Raw genomic sequence first — 14,953 nt, forward strand, 5'->3', positions numbered from 1 at the left:
TAAGGAACAGCTAATTATGTTGGCCTTCCAGAGAGGAGGAGAACCAGGACTTTCAGTTTTTGTTTCATACCTTCTATTCTGCAGGGAGATTCAAATCACACATACGTATGACCCACTGTTCTCTTTACACATCTCTAAAGATTACTATTACTCCACTGATAGAGGTTGACACTTTTATCTTTACAGTCAGAAACACACTAAGAAAAAAAAAATGTTGGGCCTAAGACAAAGAATCCAGTAAGCTCAAGACAAGAGTTGATTTTTAAATATTTCACAGAAAACACACTGATTAAAACAGAAACAAACAAATCTTCCTTTTCATTACTTTCATAACTTTGAAGTCCAGAACACCAGCAATTTTCTCAAGCAAGTCACAGTGTGTTTCTTCAAATGGCAAGAACTCTTTCACAGTGCTCAGAAATGAAGACAGTGTTGGCAAAGATTCTCCAGCCCCCTTCAAGCACTGAGTCCAGCCATGCTGGATCCATCCCCGCTGGATCATGCTGGAAGATCTTCCCCAGCTATTCTGGACTCTCCTGCTCCTCCACCCACAATCCCACAATTCCAGCACACCCCACTCTCCTACCCCATTTGACCCTTCTCCATCCTCTCCCTGGTCTTTCCTAAAATCTCAGCTTAATCGTTCTTTTCTTCCTCAGGGATTTTTTTTTTCTTCTTTTTTTTGCAGTACTGGAGCTTGAACTCAGGGCCTTCACCTTGAGCCACTCCATCAGCCCTTTTTGTGATGGGTATTTTCAACATAGGGTCTCAAGAACTATTTGCCCAGGCTGGCTTCAAACTGCAATCCCTCCTGACCTCTGCCTCCTGAATAGCTAGGATTACAGAGGTGACCAGTGCCTGGCTCTGACAGGCACCTGACTTTTAACATCTCCCAGCTCCCTGGCATGATCAGTGTCAGAGTGCCACTTACGAGCACTTCACATTGACATTAACATCTACTATTCTGTGGCTAAATCTATCTTCCCACCATAGGCTACAAGCTCTACAGATACAGTGGTAACGCCTGTTTGTCCTTAACAATAGATCCCACGTCTATCACAGTAGTGCACTTCAAAACATGTGACCAAATGACAAGTGAATGAAGGAACGTGGTCTATACGTCACACTGGAGCCCAGTGATCACTTTACAAAATCCATCAGCTCATGTCACTATCTGGCTCAGACTCTTCCCCACTGTCTCTGAGACCCCGTAAGATACCACTCACTCTCCTCTCCCATCTCTTCCCCTTTCATTCTGCTACAACTGCACTAGTCTCCCCAATGGGCCTTGGAGTCTGCAGGCCTGGCCCTGCCTCTGTGCCTTTGCACATGCTGTTCTTACAGCCAAGAAACCATTTCCTGTGGTATTTGCATGGCTTATCTCTTCATTTCACTCAGATCTCAAAATAAATGCCACAATTTTAGAGGGGTATCTGCTGACCACCCCCTATGAAACAGCTCAGGCTGTCACTACCTGTCCCTTACTCTACTTCATCATCCTTTAGCATACTTAGAACAGCAGGATATTATAGCAAACATTCAGCTTGATTATCCCTTCATGCCTGTATCTTCTACCTAGAAGCTAAACCTAGGAGGGCAGGGATTTGTTTTGTTTGGTGCCATATCCTTAGTTCCAAAAGCATTACCAGTTCGCAATAGCTGTTTAGGCACAGACACATCAACACTAAGATCTGTAGAGAAAAAGAAGGAAAAAAAAAAAAAAAAAGGCAGGGTTGACGCCTACTCCTTTCCAATCTTAAAGACCACAGAAGCATAATAACCTCCTATTGCATTCATGGGCCTTAACCATGCTGTATTTTTCTCAATAAGTGAGCTAAATGAGTAAACATTCTCAAACCTCTGACTAATAAAGCAGATGACACTGACAGTGAACTATAAACAAAGACGTGGATAATAACAGGCTTGTTCATCCAGTCATTCATTAAAGTAAACAATGTGAAGATGACTTTAAAAATAAAGACATTACTCCAAGAGCAATAAACTTTATGTACTGCACTAAAGCCTCCATGTGTTCAGCACGGTGTGTGTGTTTGGCAATTAAAAAAAACAAAATACTCAAGTGCTTACCCATTCTCCTAAGATGCGTGACACCGCTTCACTGGCTCTTGTCATATTCCTACAGGCCAGGATCACGTGGGCACCATGGAGTGCAAAAGACTTGGCAGTTTCAAACCCTATGGTTTGAAGGAAAGTCGACATTAGAAATCACTACATCAACACATTGAGTCACCTAAATGGCTTTTGTGAGCACCACTTGTACTGTCCTAGAGGCTTTCAACCAGACATGGTTACAGTGGGTTACCATGGATACAATGTCTGAAGACATTTTTGGTGGACAAAACCATGAGGTGGAATACTACTAGTATCTAAAATAAAGACCACTGATATGACACAGCATCTTACAAGGCACAGGTTAGCACCCCCCGCCAAAAAAAAATAATCATCTGACCAGCATATCCTCAGAGTGAGGCTGACAAAACGTGTCCTAGGGACACAGCTATTTCCAAGATGAAGACCAAGTCACAGATACACTATTAGCATGGCCATTTAACCTCCTTAGCCACCAGTGATAACTAGAGCCTGTGCTAAAGGCAACACTATGAAGAAGAGAGAGAGAGAAAAAAAAATAAAGGTAGTGACACTGCTCTACAGTAACTTATTGCAGCACTTCTGCTTCTCACTATGATATCATAGGTTTCCTCCACCCTCCCACCAATCAGAAAAGCTGGAGAACACATCATGCAGGAATGTGAAGGTGTGTGTGCACACACACATGCATACACACACATATGCCCACACATGCCTACCTTTTTGAAAGCACCACAGAAAGACACTAGGACTGATTTGGGTGCCAAGAGTCAGAGAGGTTGAAAAGCAAGCACTTTACAGAGCTGTTTCTGTTTCTGTTTTATTTTGTTTTTTCCCCTCAAGTCCTATTCCAGTTTCAAAAAATAGTGGTTGAGAGCCTGAGAAGATGGACTATGTGTGGCTGTCTTACACAGACAGAAAGACACAGATATGTCCTCAGGGCCCACCAAAGAAGGCCTGGGTAAAACACCACACTTTTGGCTGGGATCCTAAAGGATTGCTATTGCCTCATAGTAAAAACAGAAACAGTCCAGCCCAACTGAAAGCTCAGGCTCAAGCCACTTAAATTTCTGACTGGATTAAAGTGGCCTATCCCTATCTAACTGACAAAGAAAAGATAGTCTCGAGAGGACTACGCCATCATCCATAGTCTCAAATTATCATTGCAAGTATTTCAAATTCTCATATAAAAACTCCAGCATGAAAATAAATATAGTAGTTAGGTGCCAGTAGCTCACGCCTGTAATTCTAGCTACTGAGGAGGCAGAGATCAGGAACATCACAGTTTAAAGAAATTGTGAGACCCTATCTCAAAAAAAAAAAAAAAAGATCTTTCACAAAACAAGGGCTGGTGGAGTGGCTCAAGGTGAAGGCCCTGAGTTCAAACCCCAGTACCACAAAAACAAACAAACAAAAAAATGTGTATGTGTGTGTGTGTGTATATATATATATATATATATATATATATATATATACACATATATATATGTGTGTATATATACACACATATCTCCATATATATATATATCCATATATATATATCCATATATATAGTTAGGAATAAAAAAAGACAAGGTTTCACCAAAAGCCAGAGGAGGAAAACATAGAAACAAATGCACAGGATTCTCCATGACGAAGTTATCAGAAACAGTACTTAAAAGCCATTATGATTAACATATTCAAGGAATGAAAACACAAGATGGAGAACTTTACCAGGAACTAGAAACAATAAACAAAACATCAAATAGATCTTATGAAACCTAAATACAATAAGCATAACTGAGAAATCAAGGTACAGGGTTAACAAAAGATAAGACACAGTAAAGTGAACAGTCAGGGGACTAGAAAATAGAGCAAAAGAAAATATCCAAAATGAAGCATAGAAAGAAAAAACCGATTTAATACTGTAAGGAATATAAGAGACCTGTGGAAGCTGGATGCCTTCATAGCAAGTGCCAAGACCGTAAGGTCAAAGCTAGTACAAAGGGGAGGGGAGGGGAGAAGCAGAGAGGGAAGAGGAGGAAGGAGGAGGGGAAGGAAAAGAATTGAAGCCATATTTCAAAACTCATCTCCAAAAAGAACACTGATAGGGATGGGGAGAAGGGGGAAGAGGATGGGGAGGGAAACAGGCCATCTAATTCCACAGCTTGAACAGCCAGCCACTGCTCTGAACTCTAAAATACCACAGTTTGAAAGCTATGGTGAAGACCGTACAGAGAACAGGGCAAAGCTATATAATCAGTTCTACTAGAGAAGCTACCGTGTATTTCAGTATTTCATATATGCTCATTGGCAAGTCCATGCCAAATGACCATAAATGATGGTCTTCACAATGTTACTCTGATGAAAATCAGAGTATCTTTCTGAGATCCCCGTGTGAAAGAGCCTCCTCAGAGATAATCTTCATGGAGACCAGTCTACAGAAACCAATTCTCAGGCAAAAAAGCACTCTGCACGTCAGGAGCTTGGCACACATGTGCTGATGCCAGCTTTGACAGTTCACAGTTACAACATCCACCTATCTCAAACTCAACTATCTTTCCTGCAAAATGAAGTTGTAACTATATCATAAGAACCTAATGTTACCACAGTAGGCAGAGTACAACTGATAATTTTTTGTTCTTTTCCAAATTCTTGGCGTAAAGTCCTACGCCTCTTCTCATGACCTACTAAATACAGCAGTCACCATGACTACAAAGCTAAAATCCCCTCCAGATCTGGTCCCAACAGCAACACACAGGCAGAATGGCTGGCCTCTCAATCAGAACTCAAGGAAGTCACCTGCAGGTTCCATGCACAAGTCCATTTGCCTAAAGAATGACTCTGAAGCACCCTTGCACTTCATCGTTAAGGCAAGGTCATTTGTTATGGAGGTTTTGCCAAATTCTGTACTGTAAAGCATTCACTACCATTACCAAGATGACCTCTGACACCTGAACCAGGTGCATGACAATGTCCAAAGTCTTCAGATCTGAAATACGAACATTCAATGGACCCTCTTTCATGTGTGTAGCAAAAGGCATTTCAAGGTCTCTGAGCCATAAGGCCAGAAGACAATCTGAAATTTACTCATTTTTTTACCAGTGACTCATTCCAATTTCACCTCTACCTCCAGTGAGCATGAGGTATCTGGATCACCAGAGAAAAGAAAGAGAAGTAAAACCCCAGGTACAGTAATGCAGAGGCCCCAGCACTGGCTGGAAGTAGGCTGGGGTGAAGTCTCAGTGAGTGCTGTGCTACCTCAATCAGGCTGATGAAGTGCTGGCACCTGTAAGGAGGCGATGCCAATGACCAACAACCCAACAACTCGGTCACTGCAATCCCAGGAAAAAAGGACAGACTCTGTGACCCTTTGAAATTTCCAAGTCAAAGGGATGGTCAAAAATATTTATAATTACATTTTCATCAGAGGGTGTTCAGAGAAAAAAAATGATATAGGAGAGTGGAAAAGATGGGGGGCACAATTCTAGTCACACACATACACTCATACACACATTTTTGGGACAGAGTCTTAGTATGTAGCCCAGGCTGGCCTTGAACTCCTGACCCTCCTGTGTCAGCATCTCAACTGTTGGGATTACAGGCCTGGGCCACCACAACCCTAGCAGCAACCATATTTTTTATAGACCCAGACAACATCAGTACAACACAAGGCCAGGCAGCCTCTGGGACAGTGTTTATCTGACTCTCCAAGTTAGCAGTAAACAACTTGGGCTCTGTGCCTCTTGGGTCTGGATTGCGTGGGCCTACCACCTGAGTAGGATTCACTAAATGTTTCCAGAAGGAATGAATGGCTCCTGCAAGACTGCTAACAGGCCATGATTCTGAATTATATGAAAATAATACAAGTTGTTTCAAACAACTTCCTTTAACAATGAGTAAAGAGCCAAGCACTGGTGACTCACGCCTGTTCTAGGTACTGAGGAGGCACAGATCAGGAGGATTGAGGTTCAAAGCCAGTCTGGGAAAACAGTTAGAGAGACCCTATCTCGAAAAAACTCTTCACAACAAAAAGGCTGGTGGAGTAGCTCAAGGTGTAGGCCTTGAGTTCAAACCCCAGTCCACCAAAAAAAAAAAAAGAGTAAATAATAATATCCTAAGGTTCTGAATGATACTACTTAGAAATCTTCAGGGAGAAAGGGTACCCTTTTTCTATCAAATTTTATTTTCCCAAGCAAGCCTGTTAAGTCAGGCTATCTCCCTTGACAAAATGACCTATGGCAAACAACTTCTTATTACCAAAAACTGCACATCTGACACCAAGGCAGCAACAGGCTGCAGACACAGACTTGTGCCCTCTCTCCCGTGATGATTCCACACAGTAAGCATGGCCAAGCCATCTGTCTCTGCGTCATGTGAAGTTATTCTCTGGGTGTTCCTTCTCCCTCCATCTAAGCAAAGCATTACACGTGGCCAGTCTACTTGTCAAAGCAACCAATGACAACTTCATTTTCTTACCCTTTACGATTGCCATCGGAGCAAAACCAAAGCACAGAGATTTCAAAAGATGATGGTTTAACAGAAAGGACAGTAACACTTTTGTAGTAAGCCATATATCTAGAGCGTAGATTTTTATATAAAAAAAACTTTAATACTGCTACCTACTGCCTAAGTACTGACAAAGGCCCACGAGAATACATGCCTTCCTCCCGAACGCAGCCGATGGCCAGCTTAATCAGCTAAGTGTAGCTGTGCTCAGCCAACTCCGAGCAGTGCCAAAGTTGGTGCAGAATAATGAAGGCGATGGCTTCCTAAATTTAATAACCTGATTCATCTTATACAAAATTAACTTGACGACAGTGGTTAAATTGAACCAGCTTCACTGCCTGGAGATGGCAAGCATGGGTTCAGAAGAATATTTAAAGCTAACAATACAAAGAAAATAAAGAAAGACGTTTTCAAACAATGGGAATGTCCATTTCCTAGTACCTGTGACAACGAGATCCGATCAGAAAAGTGAAGTGGCCATGGGGTTTCATAGTTCACTGTCTCGGGTTTTACGCTTTAAACACTCAAGTACCGTAGTGGAAAATGGCCCACTTACTTTATGCTAGTTTTTGTCCTCTGATTATGATTTACAAACTGACAATTAAGGGTAAATCCGGCCCACAGTGTTACTGTTTGGCTCACTCCGTTTCCCTCTCCTCCTCCTCCACTTTTCCACCTCCTCCTCTTTCTCTTGTTGCCTCCCACCGTCTGTTGCTTTCTCCTTCCCTCCCTTCCCTTCTAATGAAATTTGTCGCTAACATCAAAATGTTGGGACAATCCATAAACCAACCTCTGGCTCAGGCCTCTCTGGAGAAGCTTGTGGGGAGCACACCAGGACCCCAGCTTCCCCCACACACACCCTGATGACAGCCAAGGAAGCCAAGGAGCAGCTACAAATTCCCGCTGAGGTGTAGACTCTCTGGTTGGCACCATGCAGCTCCGAAAATAGGAATCTGGGGTAGGTACCTGCTGGAGCCTTACCATAAAACAGTCTTGGTTTGAATGTTCCCCATCCACATCTCTTTTCCCACCTTTGGACAGGATCTGGCTGTGTAGAACAGGCTCACCTTAAACTCATGATTGTCCTCTGCCTCCCAAGTACTGGTATTAGGGGCGTGTACCACCATGCCTGGCTCTCACATCGAAAAAAAAGAAAAGGTTTCCTACTGGCCTGCCTGAGATTTCAGTTAAGCCATGCCAAGTCCTGCTACTCTGCCAAGTGTGAGAAGATCAGGACTCTGTCTACACCTAGGGATGCCTAACAGGTGCCATCGGGCTTGGCACAGACAGGAGGTGCAGGCCTGGCCAACCAGAGATTTGCAGGGGTTGAGATCTGTGGTATAAATGTCACTAACTGGCAGCAGAAAATCTGGGCCAAGAATTTCATCAGCACTCAAAGGACATAAAGAGGAATCAGATAAGCTAAGAGACAGGAATCATGGCCAAAAAAGATCAAGGAGGGATGGGTGCAGCTGTGCATGCCTGTGGTCCCAGCTACTTTGGAGGCAGAGATTGGGATGATTGCAGTTCAAGGCCATCCCAGACAAAGAGGCAGTGAAACACCATCTCAACAAATAAGCCAGGCACAGTGACTCAGGCCTGTAATCCCAGCTATATGGGAGGCGTTGGTGGAAGGATATTAGTTCAAGCCCGGCCTCAGCAAAAAGCATGATACTCCATCTGAAAAACAACTAATGGAAAAAAGGTTGGGGGCATGGCTCATGCAATAGAGCCCTGCCTGGCAAGTGTCAAGCCCTGAGTTCAAACATGGCAAAAAAAAAAGATAAAAAATTGCTAAATAGCCCCATGCAATGTAGCAGCACAAGGAATGGAATGCAGATGGAACCCTGCGTGCACACCAAACTAAATTCTGAAGTGCTTCTGCAGGTGGCAGGACAGCTGTGAAAGAATTCGGGCAGAAAGTAACGCAATGAATCATTATTATTATCCATTCAGGCACCTGTAGCGGCCATGCAGAGAGCGGCTGGCTGGAGAGCCTGGAGCCTTGTGATGACCCCTGAGGAAAGGGCGCCCTTTGGCTGAGCAGCTAAAACCACGCAGGAGACAAAAAAGCTTTGGAGAAAGCCTGGGGCCTAAGTGTCAGCTGGAGGTGTCCAGGAGGTCCTCAAGATGCCCCTGAGCCAGTGGTGAGCTCTTCGATTCAACAGGGAGCACAGAGGAGTGTCTGTGCATGGTGGTGGAGGGGACACAGTAGGTGGCCACCCAATAGGAGTGGTAGCTGGGACAGATGGGAAGCCAGTCCTGATAAAACTTCGCTCCTATGGACCTATGTGCTAAGAAGAAGGCCAGGAAGGTTTCTTCTGGCTTGAGATTTTTAATTTTCTCCATACTGTGGATGTACTTGAGCCATGTCCCCATTTACTGTAAATTATGGTTTTAATTATCATTTTTATTAAGATGCCCAAAGGAGTTGGGGCTCACCACACCCGTAATTTCTAATGGGTTGTTATTATTAATTAATAATTGTGAAACACTGGAGACAAATGCTACTTGTCACTGTGCCACTGTGCCTCATTACAAGGCCACAGAGAGAGTGCGTCCCCGTGGTCCCACCCAGAATACACCACTAAAACAGCCTCTGAAAGCCAAGCAACAAGTCACAGAATTGCTAGTACATGTCCTCTTGCCCTGAAGGCCTGCTGTCATGCACAGAGTGAGAGGATTAGCGTGCATCTTTCAGCTTGACTTGGACTTGGGGACAATTCAGATTTGGGGACAGTTTTTGTGTTAATATACTAGCTTGGGCTTGGACTAGCTCAGTGGAAAAGTGCTTGCCTAGCACATGCAAAGCCCTGGGTTCCATCCCCAGCACTGCAAAATATATATATAAAATAAAATAAAGCACTAGCTTTAATGAAGCAAGTTTCTCCTACCTCCTCCTTAATATACAAGGTCCATATTTTCCAAGCTGATCTGATTAATGTAAATGAAACTGAAGTGACAAGACATTGACCATGTTATTGAAATCCAACTCTCCCAGCATTTCAGATGAAGCTCTAGGACATGGAGTCACTGTGACTAAAAGGTCAATGTACCACATTGGCAGTGACCAGATAATTCAGGTCATCATTTCTGTAGTCACTTTACTTCCCTGAATGATGACATTTACCTTCCCCACCATTTCAATTACACAATTCTGAGTTCCAAAGAGTTAAAAATCACTCTTGCTAAATACAATCTACAGCTGCCAATTCTGAAGAAACTGCAAAACACACAGGTCTCTCCAGAGGAAAATAAGTCAAATCCAGTCCTGCTTTTAAATGTGAGATATAGGTATAGATAGACAAACAGACAAAGAGTAAGCAACAAGTACCAGAGTGGCTTCGTAAACACCCCTGGTAACATAACTGCATCTTCAATACACTTGCCAAAAGAAAGATACCAATTCAAGAGATGAAAATACAGAAGTGGGAAATGAGTCAGTTCACATGGAGTATCTTTTTTAAATCTCACCAGTCTGCATGTATGTGCTTTGGGCAGTACAAGACTGAGGCCATAACATTTTGCAAAGCTGTATGATAAATTCCAAGTGACTGCGTGAGATCTTCCAAGAGGCAAGACTGACCCCAGGCTGGCTACTAGTACTGCCACCATGCTGAGTGAATAAGCTCTCATCTGACCTGCCGGTGACAGCCTGGATCAGGAATGATGGTGAAAAAAGACTACAAGTAGCATTTTCCTACACTGGCCCAGGGAAGACAGATTCTATCAAGGCAACTAAATGTAGTAGCACCTGTGCTGTAAGCATGTGGGGAACCAGGAAGCCTCATACATTAATGAGGCGGGGGGAGGGAGAGGATGGCTCAAAGCTCTAAGGGCAACTGCACCCTATCGACCAAGTTTGAAAGGGACATGCCCCTTGGCCCAGCCATTCCATGACCAGAACTTTATCCCACAAATCAACTCACCCACCTGGGAAAAATGTGGGAAGAACATTGCTTCCAACAGCCAGAAACGATCATCAACCTAAATGTTGATCAATTAGGTTAAACCTCTGAAATATTAAGCACAGAAAAAATGCTCTGCTGCACTTCAGAAGAATGAAGTGGAATAATCTGGAGAAGCAAGGAAAACATCTTCAAGTTACATTAAGGAACAAGAATCAGGGGCTGGTGGAGTGACTCCAATGGTAGAGTGCCTGCCTAGCAAGCATGAAGCCCTAAGCTCAAACCCCAGGACAGAGAAAAAAAGGAAAGAAAGAGAGAGAGAGAAAGGAAAGAGAGAGAGAGAGAGAGAGAGAGAGAGAGAGAGAGGAGAAAAGGAAAAGGAAAGAAATCAGGTTGAGGATGTAGCTCAGTGGCCGAACACTTACCTACCATGTGCAAGGCCCTGAGTTCTATCCCAGCTCCTCAAAAATAAGTAAGTAGAAAAGAAAAGGAAGGGAAAAGTCACAGTGCAGAATCACATGCCAAGTGCAACCCCATGTTAGGCAGACATGGGGAGAAGGCGTGGAGGTCAGGCGTGGGGCGGGGGGAGCATAGAGGGGAGGCGTGGGGGAGGAGCAGGCCCTAACACTCATGGCTTTGGGAGGTAGCTACTGGTCATTGGAGGAAGACTTAACTGTGCATGTTCTAATACCTATACTGCTGCAATTTTTAACACTTGCATGTACACCTGTTAGTAAGAAACTGAAAATAACAAATTGAATGACATCTAATTGATAATTTTTGGGCCTTTATGAATTTTAATACACAGCAATCAAGGTAAGAAAAGAAAGGGAGAAAACAATTTCTATCCCAAACGTGTTTCTAAGCATCCTGACTTGAAGAGAAGACAGCTGACACACTCAGGTAAGGAGGAGGATGTGGGAGAGTCACTACGTGCCGGGCACCACACCAAATGCTTTACAAAATCATTCTAAGAAACCCTTTGAAGTGTCATTGTCATCATTTCATATTCGTGAAAACTAATGATCCCAGAGGTGAAAGGACTCACAAAATAGAGGGCAAAAAGGAGGCAGTGTGGCCTGAGTTCAAAGCAGGTACATCCCACCATTTGGTTCCCAAAGTACCAAGGTCACCATGTCACTCAGTGTCTGTGACAGTGTGATAGACTAAGAAAGATATACTTAGTCTTTGTGCAGGTTTCTGGCACACAGTCCCTAAAACATTTGAAATTTCCCAAGTGACTGTGACTAGAGGGGCATCTTAATGATACTTAATGAAACAACATTTTCAATGATACCTGAGTTTACGCTAATGAGGTGACCCTTGGAGGATGGAAACCAATGGCCAGAGGATGGAAGATGTGATTAGAGGGTAAAACCATTCGGCCTCATCAGCCTACCACCCCTTGTACCCTCTCAACTCTGGGAAGGGGGAGGGATTAGGGACTGACATCACCACTGGCCAATGATATAACCAATCACACCTACATAATGGAGCCTCCACAAAAACCATACCATGGCACTGGGAGAGTTTCAAGTTTGTGAACACGTGGAAGTGCCGGGAGGGTGACATACTTATAGGGGCATGGGAGCTCTGTATCCTCTCAGTGCAAACTCTAGTTTGTTGTGCCAAAAATGAATTGTTAAGGCATGCAGCTGGAGAATTATTTGATGTGCAGGAAGAACCCACATGTTTGTTGTCAGAAGTGTTTAGAGAGAGAGGAGAAGACAGTTTTCCCTTCCCTTAGGGTTTGTGTTAGACTCTTCATTCCTAAGACAACAACTTCAGGGAAGAAAGATTTATTTTGCTCCAAGTGTCAGACCATCACAGCAGTGGTTGAGAGGTGAAGCTCAATCATGGAGGCCAGGAAGCACAGAGGCAGAGAAAACACCTGCTTCTCCTTCCCCAACCCCGCTCCCACGCCTCAACCAGGGGATGGTGCTGCACACATTCATCTCAGGTTTTCCTGACTTAGTCTTCTCTGGAAATGCCATCACAGACATACCCAGAGGTGTGCTTTACCAATCTCCTAGTTGACAGCCAAGATGAACCATCTCAGGATTAAAACTGAAACTAGAAGGAACTCCTTGAGAGCAGGAGAAACCAGCCTGGAACATTCCACCAGCCTCACCCAGTGAAGCCTCCACCATCTGTTAAATATGACTACAGAATCTGATGGATATTCTTGGGAAGATGTTCTAAGATATGTTATTACCGTTACAGGCTGACATGCTTGCCACTTGTATGACTTAAGCTAAATGACTGAGTAGTCGTCCTAAAGAGAAAGAAGTGATTCCCACGTCACATGCTTCCATGTCAACAGCATCTCAATGCCTTTTCACTTTTGTCATCACATTAAGATCAAGAACTGAGGCCTCTTCAGCTTCTCTCTTATGTTCATGCATCTACTTTATGGAATCTATCCCTAAACTGTGACATGTTATCAAATTTTCTCTTCTCTTATTTAATACTTCATCACAGGTCACAAAACTAACTCTAAACTTTGCTTTCATAAACACTTCTCTGTATGAGTCCTGTGAGAAGATATGACTGATCCAAAGAAATATAAGTTCCTCTCCACATTCTTCCAAGGTCAGTAACTTACAATTTTAGACTTAATTCCACCTTTCTACTTTCAACTGATAAGCAGTCTTAACACTATAGCATTATACCTTCTGCTAAAATTTTTCGTTAATTCCTAAAAGCCTTTAGATCCAAACTTTAAAGAAATATCTTTGTTGAGGCCAAATACACACACTACCACTCACTCACACTACCCCTCATAAAGAAAAAATAACTCCACACCGGGTTTTTGGCAAAGTACACATGACACTGTTAAAAACTTATCCTGGATCCTTAAAATGAATAATAAATCAGGAAACAAAATAAAATATAACTCTTCAGATGTAGAGGCTACTGTGACTTCAAGACTCTCAACAAAAAACAGCTTCCTCCACTCCCTAGCATTAGGACGGGAGAGAAGGGACAGACATGGTAATCCTACCTATTGGGGTGGCAAGGGGACCCAGATGCAAGGTCCTGGACACAAGTGTGGGGCCCTCTCTGAACAGTAAAGTAAAAGCTAAAAGATTGGATGTGGCTCGCGTGGTAGAGCACCTGCCTGCATGGGGCCTGAGTGCAATCCCCAGTGCGTAAGAGAGGAGGGGACACCATGGCTTCATAACCACACATCCTGCACCGGCTCTTCAGCACACAAGCTGTTTTTAGCTGGCAAGTCACTCTCATGCACACACACACACACACACACACACACACACACACACACACGGTCCCAGCTTTGTACTCCTGTGCTAGTGCAGGAGTACGAAAGTGCTTCATGGTGTTTAGAAGAGGAAAGATTTACTCTGGAGGTTGGCCTTTTTCACTTTCTGCTTCAAGGGAAGAAGCAGAGCCCAGCCTGAGTCCACTGAACACTACACTGTTACCACAGCTGCGCAGTTCCCAACCCAGGCCATGGCTCACTGCTTCTCCCCTGTGTGACACAGGGTTCCTGATGATTCAGAGCAGAGGCTCATCCAAAGACCCTTTCTTTGACTTCCTTAGTGACCAGCAGGCCTACAGTCAGCCATCTCCCAGCCTAGTTTCTATTCCTGCAGATGAAGTCTCCTTAGTTAGGAGCTGTTTCAATAATAAAGATTTGAAAAGGAAGAGGATGCTCTTTGCATTCCACTGAGAGCTCAGCAATGAGAAAGTGCTCCATCCCGCACCTTGAGTGTGGACCATACATTACCTCTCTCATTCAAGCCCCTTTAAAAAAAAATTCAGAGTGACCTTGGCTCTCACTTTTTAAAAAGTAGTATATTACTTCACTTCTGGAGAAGATTAAATTCTTTATGCTCCCAAAGTCACATGGAGGAGTTCCAAACACAGAGCTGGGAAAATTCAACACTTTTTTGAGGCTCACTTTTAAAGCGTCCAAATTGACTTTTTACTCTCTCACAACTTTTTAAGATACAACTTCTCCCAAGTATGAATTAAATTCAGTCTCTGAAGCTGGATGCACAGAGAGAGTTCAGTTAATTTCTCACTCTCTGGGCCCACCACGACCTTGCTCAAAAATCAATGACTCCTACAACGCCAAACAAAATTGGCCACAGAGCCTTTTCTGTGATTGGTGAGGATGCAGTAATGAATAAACGAAAGATTTGTTCAAAATGTGCAATGAGGAGACAAAGTATAAAAAACTTTAGAGCAAACCATGTCTAATGCAAAAACACCTAATTAAAAGTGATACATCTTGTAGTCAGTTTTTAAAAACATCTTTGATGGTCTAAATAACCAGACATCCATCCTAGATAGCTTTTTTTACAATTACTTTTCAAAATTTTGCAAAATCTAACAGTAGTTTGGCTGCTTATGCTAGCTGTTTTTTTTGTTTTGTTAAACACAAATGTTAATACCATCTCAATTCATCTTGAGAACATTAA

General features: G+C 43.2%; 1 protein-coding gene across 12 annotated transcripts in view; it reads right to left on the minus strand.

The window, feature by feature from the left end:
* Wwox (WW domain containing oxidoreductase) overlaps positions 1 to 14,953 on the minus strand; it is a 927,061-nt gene that overhangs the window by 876,258 nt on the left and 35,850 nt on the right. For all 12 annotated transcript variants that reach the window (XR_012441878.1, XR_012441877.1, XR_012441881.1 and 9 more), the window contains one exon: positions 2,089 to 2,195. Coding sequence is in view for 6 of the 12 variants with exons in the window: in XM_074055599.1 (XP_073911700.1) it covers positions 2,089 to 2,195 (107 nt within the window). In the remaining 6 variants the exon portion in view is untranslated. The remainder of the gene's footprint in view (positions 1 to 2,088; positions 2,196 to 14,953) is intronic.

The sequence above is a fragment of the Castor canadensis genome, chromosome 15 (genome assembly GCF_047511655.1).
Source record: "Castor canadensis chromosome 15, mCasCan1.hap1v2, whole genome shotgun sequence".
Classification (NCBI taxonomy): Eukaryota; Metazoa; Chordata; class Mammalia; order Rodentia; family Castoridae; genus Castor; species Castor canadensis.